The sequence below is a fragment of the Cyprinus carpio genome, chromosome A4, assembly GCF_018340385.1.
Source record: "Cyprinus carpio isolate SPL01 chromosome A4, ASM1834038v1, whole genome shotgun sequence".
In the NCBI taxonomy this organism is placed as follows: Eukaryota; Metazoa; Chordata; class Actinopteri; order Cypriniformes; family Cyprinidae; genus Cyprinus; species Cyprinus carpio.
Genome location: NC_056575.1, coordinates 7,618,278 through 7,630,399, shown reverse-complemented (window position 1 = coordinate 7,630,399; position 12,122 = coordinate 7,618,278). Strand labels below are relative to the sequence as shown.

The window sequence follows — 12,122 nt, the reverse complement described above, 5'->3', positions numbered from 1 at the left end:
CCACTGCTCTGCTACAGAGAGGATTCACATATTTCCTTAGCTTATGCTTGATGTGCTGATTTCAGCTGTCTTGGAGGAGGTCATAGGATCCACTGGAAATCACTTGATGCTTGTCTTCTTCCTTTTACAAAAGACAAAACAGATCCACTCTAATGTACTTCAATTTGAAAACATTTGTCGAGGAAATATTATAGGGAAGGCTGGTATAATGTTAAATAAGTCTTGTAAGACAATATAAATTCTAAGCATTTAAGCAACTATAACAAGATTATACCCAGTTAGCAATTTTTGGTTCCCCAAAATGTTTCAATAAAAATAAAAAAGTTGTGTGTTTTCTGGGTTTAAAAAGCTGCTTCTCTTACTTTTGACTCGCTGACTGCTGGAGCTTGTTCTTTTGTGGCAGGGGAAGAGTCATATACAGGATTACTGTATGTGCAGTTTGGCAAGAGCAGGGTTTCCACAAATTTAGATACAATTCTTAAATTATGTACTCTTACCTCTGAACCGTCTTCCACAGTGTTTCATAAAAAATTCCTGGTTTTAATTCACAATTTTGGCAGTTTTTAAAATTCAGAGTCTACAACTTTTGTCAAGAGTGAAATTTGAACACAAAATTGTCATATAAGCATTCTCTTTTTACCATATATATATATATAATATTTATATTATATAACAGAAAATGATTTTCAGGTGCATGTTCTTTAAGGTGATTTGGATAATTAAGCATGTGTCAAATGTGTCAAAGACTGCAACCCCAAAATACTTAATATGCATAAAATAGATATATAGAGCTCACAACCTTCACAATGTTTATAATCTCTTTTTCATTTAATTTGTGCTTTGAGCAGGGCAGTTATTAAAATCATTGTATGCTGGGCATTTATTGATGCCTGTAGTACAACAGAATTTAGAGACTGCTGGTAACAAAATTCAAAACATTTACACATTCAAATAATCGCTCGTCCAAAAAAAAAAAAAAAAAAATTAAAAAAAAGGTGGTGGATCATAGGTGCATACACAACTTCAGTAGATTCAGATTGATTTCTCAGTCTAGCATTAGTGTTCCACTGTCCCATCACTGTGAGTTCACAGCATCCTCTTCTGTTCTCAAAGAGAACTGCAGCAGAATGTCCCACTGCTCTGCTACAGAGAGGATTCACATATTTCCTTAGCTTATGCTTGATGTGCTGATTTCAGCTGTCCTGGAGGAGGTCATAGGATCCACTGGAAATCACTTGATGCTTGTCTTCTTCTTTACAAAAGACAAAACAGATCCACTCTAATGTACTTCAATTTGAAAAACATTTGTCGAGGAAATATTATAGGGAAGGCTGGTATAATGTTAAATAAGTCTTGTAAGACAATATAAATTCTAAGCATTTAAGCAACTATAACAAGCTTATACCCAGTTAGCAATTTTTGGTTCCCCAAAATGTTTCAATAAAAATAAAAAAGTTGTGTGTTTGCTGGGTTAAAAAGCTGCTTCTCTTACTTTTGACTCGCTGACTGCTGGAGCTTGTTCTTTTGTGGCAGGGAAAGAGTCATATACAGGATTACTGATGTTTGGACTGGATTCGGAAGGGTTCACATCTTCATCCTCCAAAAAATATAATAAATAAAGTGATTATGTATAAACACACACCACATATAGAAAAAAAAGAAAGTGTATGTAGCATGGCTGTCAGTCGATTCAATTATTTAATCTAATACACAAAATTATTTCTGTAATTCTTGAATTTGACAATTTGGGTGCATGACATTCAGTAGAATAAATTTCTGCCTAGGTTTTAATTATAAATAAATTATTGATAAATAATTAACTTAATCCACTAATGTGAACTTTGACAGCCCTAATACAGAAACGTGAACACAAACAAGATGCGTAAACAAGGATTACCTTGAAATAATGGAACTGGAATGGCTTTGTTTTATGTGTGTAGAAATTGTATCCCACAAATCCAGCTGCTACGATGAGGATGATGAGCCCCAGGACACCGATGCCCATCCCAGCCTTATGAGCCGGGTGGATGGACGGAGGTGGAGGCGGAGGTGCTTTCAATGGGCCCTGCAGAACATGGATGACCCCATTGGATGCCAAAATGTCGGAGTCCATGACATAACGGTCGTTGATGTATCCCGAGGAGGTCTATGAAGATGAGAGTTACGACAAGCAGATTAAACACGTTTATCCACGTGACTCAAATGATTGGAAGTAAATGGAAGTAAGTTTACATCCTCACCATTATTTGAGGGTTCTGGAGATCAGGCACGCCCGTGATGGTCAGGCTGTGTCCGAGTCGTGTTCGAACATGAGTGATATTAATAAGTGCCTGCAGTACTAAAGCCCTCCCATCCAGTAGGTGGTGCTCTATGTCTCTGCCACTCAAAGTCTGTTGAACACATAAAGGGCATTAACCAAGTGGGCCTATACAGGGGTTTTCAAACTAGGGTCTGGGGTCCTAGTTTATTTTTTATTACTGTTAAAGTTAATGTGATTACTTACTGTATTTATGAAGTGTTTAATACAATTTTGTTTTAATATATTGTTTTGGAATGATTTAGTATTTATTGTGAAAATTTCTTTACAAATAAATCTGAATTTAAAAACATTTCTTTTTATACATTACTGTTCAAAAGTTTGGGATTATTACTTTTTTAAAAGATAATGCTGTTCTTTTGAATGTTGTACTGACAAAGTATCCTGATAAAAAACAGCTTCCACAAAAATATTATACTGTTTAATTAATTTCAACTCATAATTCTTTTTTTTTTTACTTTTGAATGGTAGTGTATTTAATATTACTCTAACAGTTGTTAAAAAAAATATGTTGACAGCTTAATACAAATTAAATATTTTGAAGATAATGTTTTAATAATTTGTTTGGCTTTAGCATAGTGACAGTATAAAAGCCGATTATTTAATTTTAACAATAACAAGTTGTCTTTATAATATCACACCAAATATTTTTCTCTATAAAATATAATTCTTTCCACTGTTGTATAAGTCGTGCATCAGTGGTGTTACTGTGAGATTAAAAGTGAAAAAAAGAAAGAAAAAACTAACACTTTGAATTTAAAAAATATTTAAAAATACTTTGAATTTAAACAAAATGGCAGCAAAATGTAAAAGTTAAAAGGTGGTAGTGGGAGTCACCTGATTGCTAAAGAGACCGTCATTATCAGGTACAAAGAGAGTGGACTGGATAGTGATGTTACTTAGGCAATTCACAAACTTCTTTCCTGATGCTGAAGTTGAGTAATTCAGGATTTGCTAAAAAAAGACAAAGAAGGTTCATAGAAGGTTCACTGTGTCCATAAAATCATTTCAACGCTTTAACAAAAAACTAACAATCAATCAAACAAGCTCTACTCACAGACAGGAAGTTAGACAGGGTTGGTTTGGCTGAGAGAACCTGCAGCAAGTTTCCTGTACAGGAGTATCCGTCACCAATGTAGCCAGTTTTACACTCACACTTCACATCTGAAACACACACAAACCGTCTAAACCCAAAATTGGCCCTGCTTGTATACACAGCTTCACATTTATCCCATGATGACTTTTACCTTTCACTCTATAACAGAATGTGTCCCACGTCTCACTCAAGTTATTGCGGACACCATAGTCCACAATCCCCACGTGTCCAAAGCCACATTTAGGGTTAGAGAAGCTCATGGGATACGCTACCCTCGCTTTGTCAAGCCAGCCTGCTGCGCACAAGCTATAACCAGCCTGCAGGACAAACATAAGAGAAAAGACACCCGATAACATTCAGACAAAATAAGTGCTAATGGTATGACAGCTAGTGTTACTGTAAGAGCACTACCTGCTGGGCATAGGACAGCTGTGTGTAGGTAGCGATAGTCCCTTCTGTTTCTTTGCAGGCCTCTTGCGCCATTGTATAGTTGAGTTTGTATGTTCCCTTTGATGAGCGATAATGGAAAACCCCCAATGTTTTATCTAAAAGAAAAAATCATTAGCCTAGTGAACTGCCTACCTAGACAACTTCTAAAGCAACACTGCATGTATTCTCTGTCAAGAAAACAATCCCAGAATGGGTTGCGATAAGCAATATGGCATACAAGAAAAATGTATTTTAAATATTTCATGCAGTACTGAAGAGGTATTTTTATTTTTTCATTTAAAACAATTCTACTTTAATTTTATTTAATTTTAAATTAAATAAATGTAAAATATTTGTAGAAAAAAATTTAGTTAAATACATAAAAAAAATCTTAAATAAATTAAATTGTATTTTTAAAAATCCCCTTTTTTTCTTCCTAGGCACACACACACACACACACATATATGTATATGTGTGCATCAAAAGCACTTTTTTCTTTGATTTTAAAAAGTCAACAAATATGCAAAAGCTGATTGTAACAACAAGCCAAACATGTCAGTCTCTGAGCAACATGTATTTTATTTAAGCCATGAAATAAAAATTTTCTTGAGATTTTTAGCTCTAACACTAGTGCATATAAAAAATACATACCCTCGTAGTGCAAGTCTGTGCACTGAGCATCTGAATGGCACTGTCCATTATCTTGTAGACAGCGATTGACAGGCAGCTGCTTTGCTTCACAATCAATCCCATCGCCAATATAGTTGTCTTTACACTCACACTTCCTCTTTCCCTGGTGACAGATGCACATTACATCTGTTTATGGATGTGTTAAGATTTATGTATCTGTACAAAGATCACATTCTGTTAAAAGAGCTATAGTGAAAGGGAAAGTTCTGCTTACAGCTCCGGTCATAGTGCAGATAGCGTGTTCATGACACCCGCCGTTTTCACCATCAGCACAGGGGTCAACAGGTGTGCACTCAAAGCCATCGCCAGAGAAACCTTTGAGACATGTGCAGCTCACCTTCTCCCCTTTCTGACTGCACTTAGCATCCTTAGAACAGCCGCCGTTCCAGTACTTGCACATATTGGCCGCTACATAAGAGGTAAGAGTGAGTAGACGGTTTCTACTTTTGTTTTATCATCACTTTGCTATTAAGATCTTCATGTATGTACCTGTGCAGGTGATACCGTCTCCTTCATAGAAGGGTTTGCAGACACAGGTGTTATTCTCCATGCAGACGCCCTTCTCATGGCAAGCCGGATTGCAAACGAGACCATCGGCTGAAACGTCATAAACACAGGGTGAAATAGGCTTGCAGGTATAAAGCAATGCTTGTCTTTTTCTAGTATGGTATATAACCCAAAAACAAAAGAATAACCAGAAGGTCTGTACCTAGTTTGTTCTCACATCGCAGACCAGTCCAGCCCTCTTCACAAAAACACGAACCGGTACCTTTAGGACCCTCATCACACGACCCATGTTCTGTACAGTTGCAGGCTAGGAAGAGGACATAAACCAAGTTTCTAATTATATATATAATTTTTTTATATTTAATAAATTTTAATTTATTTTAAAAAGACTCACCTTTGCAATCAGGTCCAAAATGGCCATCCACACACAGCTCACAGGCTACACCTGTGAATCCAGCATCACAAGTGCATGTGCCATTGCCTAGATGATCCTCGTCACACTTGCCATGGTCACTGCAAGGGGATCCTGGACCCCCAGGACATGCTGGAGAACAGGAAATGTTCTTATCAACTGTTCTTATCAACTTATAAATGTTTTTCTACATACGGTGGTCATAAAAAGTCTACATACTCTTGTTAAAATTGCAGGTTTTTGAGATGTAACAAATGAATGGCTAACATGTTTTTTTTTTTACTTATCAAAAGGGGTATGTAGCCTTGTTGTAGCCGTTTTAACAAGCATAGCTCGATAGTTTGAACTTGCGTCTATGTCAACAGTTTACTGTGAATAGTACAGTGAGACACTGCTTACCAAGACAGTCCCGGCCGTAGTACCCAGAACAGCACTTGGGCTTCCATATGACCACTGTACATGTTGATTGACATCCTGAACGCCTAGACAACAGCGAATCCGGAAGGACACACTTTTGTTCTGACTAGATTGAAAAAACACAACTGAATTAGTGTTTTTTCTTTAATACAGTATACATTTAACTAGATTTTAAATGAGGCTTTTAGTACATAGCTGTTATGCCAATTTACTTCTACAAGTAGACACACATACACAAAAGAGTCAATGTAAAAGTTTGGTATTGGTCAAATTTTGACGAAGTCTCTTATGCTCACAAAGGCTACATTTATTTGATGAAAAATACAGTAAAAGTAAAATAATATATTACAATTAAAATTAACTGCTTTCTATTTTAATATATATTTTTATATGTAATTTATTACTGTGATGACCAAGCTGGGTTTTTTTTTCTGTCTTCAATGTCACATAATTCTAAAGGAATCACTCTAATATGCTGATTTTGTGTTCAAGAATTATTATTATTATTATTATTATTATCAATGTTGTGCTTCTTAATATTTTTGTGTAAACCATGATCCATTTTTTTTCAGGATCCTTTCATGAAAAGAAGGTTCAAATGAGCAGTATTTACTTGATGTAGAAACTTTTATAACATCAGATCATGGTTCATAGGTGAGATAAAAAGAGTAAGTGCTACTGGCTATTGGTATGTCCTGCTCCATGGACATTGGACAATGGAGGGAAAAATGCACTGCTATTTAGTAAGTGTTTTACAATAAACCCATTTAATAAGAGCAGACTAAATAGATGGCAAATTTTCATATTATTTTCTCCATAATATAATAAAGTAAGGTTTGGCTTCAAATGAAATTAAAAAGTACCTTTGGCTTGCTTCCAAGTGGGCAATCCAAAATAGCACGACCACAATACCTGCAAGCCAACTATTGCAAAAAAAAAAAAAAAAAAAGAAAGAAATTGCACATTTTTTTTTCAAGATATCAAAAGTAAGAAAGGTACATTGATTTGATCTGATCGCATTACAGTGATGCAAACTGCACACTACATACTGCACACATTTAACAAAGTACTACAAGTACTTCTTAGACGTAATAAGAGTAAATACTTTGCTGGAACTCACAGTGAAATCAATGGTGTGCTTATAGTCACAGCGCCCCCCGACACTTGGAGGATTAAGCAGACAGTCAATGCCATAAATCATTCCTCCATTGAAATCAAGGTCTCTCTTTACAATCCGACAGCTTTTATGGTTCACATAAAGCTCCCCCTGAGAGATAAATATTCATGATATGATGCATAGTTGTTAAAGAAACAGCTCTTTGAATGCACAAGGCAAATGTTTTTTTTCCTCTCTGAAAGTACTCACTATATGCTCTTCCCCCATGCAGGCCACTGACAGATCTGAGCCCTGTTGAGTCTTTAAAGAGCTGGCATGGATAAGCTCTGAGGGCAAGAGCTAGTAAACACAATAAATTGCAATACATTTAAATGATGCATTAGGGAGTCAACACTGAATTTCCTGTCATACTATATTAGTCTTGATGATTAATACAACCATGCCCTTGCCACAAAATGTAACACACTGGATAGAGACCAACCTTGCTGTCACGCACGATGTGGTATCTAAGATACTCAGCTAGCTGATCCCGGTTATGCATGGCATACAGGAAGTCTTTTTGCTCTTGGGCCAGGGTGGCCATTGCAGCATCCGTGGGCAGGAACAGGGTGACAGGCTGATGAATTGGATCCATCACCAACTTCAATGTATCTGTGTCCTTTAAACAAACAAGGTAATAGGTAAAATAACAAGGTAAAATAGAGGGTTCCTCTAAAAAATAACACTTTTAATTTTATATAATAAAAGAAAAAAGGCACAAAAAATCTGAACCCTAGACACCTTTTTTTGTGGAGAGAATTTTATTAGAAAATAAAATACATATTTTTGTTTATTTTACCTCTAGAAGCTTGTAGATTGTCTTGAAGCCATGGGAACTGACCACATCTGAGAGGTTACGCTTTCAGAAAAAAATGACAATGACAAACAAAATAAAAAATCTATTAGTGTAATTTCATAGTTTCATGCTTGATTATTACTCTTGACATTATAAAATAAAGAATATTGTCAGAAAAATCCTGTGGGGACATACTGGTGTGCTGTCTTGTTCTCTGTCTTTCTGAATCTGAAAACCTGGGGGCACTAGAACAGTGTCAATCTCATGGAAAATCCCATTGCTACTTTCCAGATCACTGAACACCACTTTGGCTTTGTTATTGATGTATATAGTATCCTAGAAACAAATAATGAGTGTGTCAATAATATGCATAATATGTATCTTATGCATTCATCATACTGAGTTGTGATGATGTTATCTTTGCATCAGGCACACTGTACCTCAGAGTATGTAATGGTGAGGATGTCACCAGTAAGTGTGGTCAGGTTACGAGGCTGCATGAGGTCTTCTGGGAGGAGGGCACGGCAGGCCACAATGTGGTACTTCAGGATTTGGATTTCCATACGAGTCCGCTTTACAATGTTTTTAACCTAAACAAAAGCAGTGACAATAACAAAACCTGCTATTACATCACAATTTCCTCTTACTATTCATGATACTCATTAAGAGACAGAGTAGATTTAGAGTAGTAGATGTACAGTAGACATGTAGATCAAAGGCCATTTGGGTGGATCACATAAAACCTTTTGAATACATGTCCAAGTCATATTTTAGCTTATATTATGATTCTGATTCATGACAATGAACCATATTTTCTTACTAAATACTCATTACCATAATGCATCCTAAAGCTTTCGGGTTTGCAATTCTCCTTTTCAGTTCTGGAGTTTATGTCAGTGACAGTATCAGTATCATTAGGACATACTTTTGTGTTTATTTCATGACTTCAAGTTCAGTCACATTGCACAAGGACTGGATGGATAATCCTCCAGCCAGTCATGACGCAAGCTGATAGGTCCTCTACATGTAATTTGTCAACCAATCATATTGCATACTATGCAAACGAGCTAATAGGCATGTAATTTATCAGCCAATGAGTTTGCATGCATCATATACGCTAACATTTAAATAGCCAACTTTAGGCAGTTGCCAAGTTTAGTCAGTTGTTGTAAGAGTTAGCAGTTTTCTTGCTTCTGGTCACCTTGGGGTGAGTAAATTTTTTTTTTTTTAAATGTTGAATCCCTCACTCAAATGTAAATGTTTCCTATTGTTTTGCAGCAGGTCATTTTCCCTTATCTCCATCAGCTTGCTTTGTGATATTCTGCAATGGTAAATTTTGGTCTTCATGGTACAACTGTTTCTAACAAGATATCCCTTAGACTAATTGGTTCAGGGACATGTGAACTACACCTTTTAAATCCCCTAACTCTAGAAATTCAATCTACTTGGCCATGTGGCAAGACACGTAGTGAATCAATCCATTTGAGTTGTATAGCATAGCTTTGTTCAATCTAATGCCATCTTATAGTTTTATTAATAGTATAATGTTAAGTTCTCTTTAATGGTTTGTGAACAATTGAAAACCCCTTTCTAATTTGATTATTCCTAAAATGTGGTCTGTTAACTTAACTCTGAATTAGCCAAATGTAGTCTGTTAAGCTAGTAATACCCACAACGATTGTACTTAACATTTTTATTGATATCATTTTCACTGTGCTGGGTGGAGGAAGTCTTCACAATGTCAATTCACAATGTACAATCATACCATCACAATGTCCTGCAGAGTTTAGCTCTGGCCTGCCACCACACATTTAAGTTTCTAGAAGATATTAAGTAGCTGGTTTGTTTAAATGGGTTTGAAGCTAAACTCTGCAGCAGAGATGCCATTACTCTCCACCCAACATTTTATCCAATCACATTGCTGCTTATGTACCTGCACAAGCAGGTTCATGCATCAACTTTTCATTAGTAGCCATCTTTGATGCTTGAAAGTCAGGTTACTTTATTTAATTTCAAAGTGTCTTTTGCGAAGTTTGTTAATTTCTAAACAGTTGAGGTTCATTTTGCACAGTATGTGGAAGGCGGTGCAATTCACTCCAATGCAGAAATACCCACTAATAGTGCAGGGCAACTTTGGTTCTGGAGGGCCACTGTCTTGCAGAGTTCATTTAAGGCTGGAGCTAAACTCAGCAGGACAGTGGACATTTAATTAATTTAATTTAATTTAATTTAAAATTTGCCCAGCCCTGTGCTAGTGGGAATAATTTTTAAAGTGTCACGTTTTTCTTTGTTTGCTGATGAGCTGTGCTGCCTTCTCTCTTTCCCCCATTGAAAATAAACTAAGAACTCAAAGTTGCCAGGTACTGTGTAAAATGTCCTTAAGTTAAAACAATATTTGGGTTATTCTTGGCTTTCTTATGTTATTTGGTATGTATGGAAACCTTTTGTTTTTGCACTCTTGCAGCTTTGAATGGACACCTGCAAAAAATGAGGCAGTTCTATGCAAGAAACTCCATCTCATGCTCTGTTAACACCTTTAATGTTATTGTAGCAGTAGTAAGTGTTTTCTTTTTTTTTTTTTGGTGAATGCAGTTTTCAGAGTAGCAATGCCAATATTCAATTCAATTGAAAAGTACTAGTGTTGTGATTTTAAGTCACATTTTTGCTCAGATTGACCACATTTGAGTCTTACCTCTGGCTTGTTGTAAGCATCTGTGTTTGGTGCAAAGACTGTGAAGGGGCCACGCTTTCCGAGTTCAGGAATATTATTTCCCTGTAAATTCAGTTAAATCAGTCTCATTCAGGCTAAAAAACATCATTATTAAAAATGACTAGGAATAAGCGTACCATCAGTCTAGTGTAAAATTCTCCTAAATTTCTGCTTCGAATCTCCTGAAATGAAAAATCAGTTGCTTTTAAGGTATTGCTACATTTGTGTGCCTGTGTTTACATTTTGCTGTATTTCTCACTCTTTGCAGGGTGCCTTTGCAAGTTTCTCCGTCTCCAATAAAGCCAGGCCTACAAGTGCAGTTCTTCTCCAGCGGTCCTGTCATGGTACATTGGGCATACCTGTGACATCCTCCATTTTTCTGACAAAAAAAAATAATTGATAGTGACCTTATTCCATGCTATTCATTTTAATGTTTGAGCTGAGGGCAACAATGTCATTTGTAATTCAGTGGTTTTCAACTGGTAGGCTATAATTCAGAACGGATGAACAAGTGGGTCTGTTCTGATGAAACAAACATTTAAAGCATTTAGAAACCAATGAAGTCTTAAATCTGAGTGGTGACGCAAAACCAGTTGGGAACCGCTAATAGTCCTTTTAATGTAGCTATCAAAAGCACGTACCTCAAGACAGACATCGATGGCTTCACATTGCTTTCCATCCCCAGAAAAGCCTAGCTTGCAATTACATGCTGTCTGAAAACAAATTCAGTAAATTAAGTGTCATTTCTTTTGTAGCTATTTTAGTAAATTAAGTGTCATTTCTTCAAATTGCCATCCACGTGGATGACTTAAAACAATGTAAAGTCATTGTGAGTGAGCGACTATTTCTTTTAAAATCACCCCACTTCCCCCCCATACAGTTCTGGGAGGACTAGGACTAAGTGAACATTAGACATGGCTAGTGACCCCCCCCCCGCGATTGGGTAGGCAACTAAAACATAAACGTTACCAAATTACCACTATTAATTATCTTTAAGCTGCAATCAGAACTATTCTGTATGCGCTGAATAAAGCAAATCAGTATCTTACCAGTAAAGTTGAGATGAAGATTGTAATGGAGGTAAAGACAATTATAGTGACATGCAGGAATCGTACACTATTAGACATGCGAGTCTGTTATTTGTGTAAATAGACAGTGTATGTGCACTCTGATAGCTTTTTGCACAGTTCAGTACATATGGGCAAAAAAAAAACCTCACTCTGACAGAGGAACTGTTCACTGGTCATGTTGAGCTGCCTTCAGACAGATCACCACACTCGACAAATTCCGAATCGTTTTTTTTATTTTTTTATTTGTGTTTAGCTCTTTAATAATTCTGAATGGATCGGTATAGATTTATATACAATCAGGTCAAGGAACCTGGTGTAGTGGTCTGTTGGCACCTCCGCGTGGTCCTGTTTTGTATTACAGCTTGAATTGACTTTCTTTCCACAGTTTTTGCTGTTGCACTGTATACATAAATTGTGAATTATGAAAATTAAATGGTATCTTAATTTATATTAAAAACTTGCAGAAAATGTAGTTTTGTGGGAATCATCCTCAAGCTTGAACTTGGTAAAACAATTTATTTA

The 12,122-nt window shown here is 36.3% G+C and overlaps 1 protein-coding gene across 1 annotated transcript in view; it reads right to left on the bottom strand.

The window, feature by feature from the left end:
* Positions 1-809: 809 nt before the first annotated feature.
* Positions 810-12,122, bottom strand: part of LOC109075709 (stabilin-2-like) — a 37,641-nt gene continuing 26,328 nt past the window's right edge. The window contains exons 42-66 of the mRNA XM_042736326.1: positions 11,172-11,243; positions 10,790-10,909; positions 10,668-10,712; positions 10,513-10,593; positions 8,261-8,410; positions 8,016-8,156; positions 7,824-7,883; positions 7,467-7,643; positions 7,235-7,324; positions 6,989-7,135; positions 6,732-6,791; positions 5,851-5,974; positions 5,434-5,583; positions 5,242-5,346; positions 5,022-5,129; positions 4,747-4,940; positions 4,494-4,635; positions 3,825-3,958; positions 3,565-3,730; positions 3,375-3,481; positions 3,155-3,271; positions 2,241-2,390; positions 1,898-2,146; positions 1,493-1,597; positions 810-1,253 (exon numbers count right to left, since the gene is read on the bottom strand). Of these exons, the coding sequence (XP_042592260.1) occupies positions 1,194-1,253; positions 1,493-1,597; positions 1,898-2,146; positions 2,241-2,390; positions 3,155-3,271; positions 3,375-3,481; positions 3,565-3,730; positions 3,825-3,958; positions 4,494-4,635; positions 4,747-4,940; positions 5,022-5,129; positions 5,242-5,346; positions 5,434-5,583; positions 5,851-5,974; positions 6,732-6,791; positions 6,989-7,135; positions 7,235-7,324; positions 7,467-7,643; positions 7,824-7,883; positions 8,016-8,156; positions 8,261-8,410; positions 10,513-10,593; positions 10,668-10,712; positions 10,790-10,909; positions 11,172-11,243 (3,054 nt within the window). The 3' untranslated portion in view covers positions 810-1,193. The remainder of the gene's footprint in view (positions 1,254-1,492; positions 1,598-1,897; positions 2,147-2,240; positions 2,391-3,154; positions 3,272-3,374; positions 3,482-3,564; positions 3,731-3,824; positions 3,959-4,493; positions 4,636-4,746; positions 4,941-5,021; positions 5,130-5,241; positions 5,347-5,433; positions 5,584-5,850; positions 5,975-6,731; positions 6,792-6,988; positions 7,136-7,234; positions 7,325-7,466; positions 7,644-7,823; positions 7,884-8,015; positions 8,157-8,260; positions 8,411-10,512; positions 10,594-10,667; positions 10,713-10,789; positions 10,910-11,171; positions 11,244-12,122) is intronic.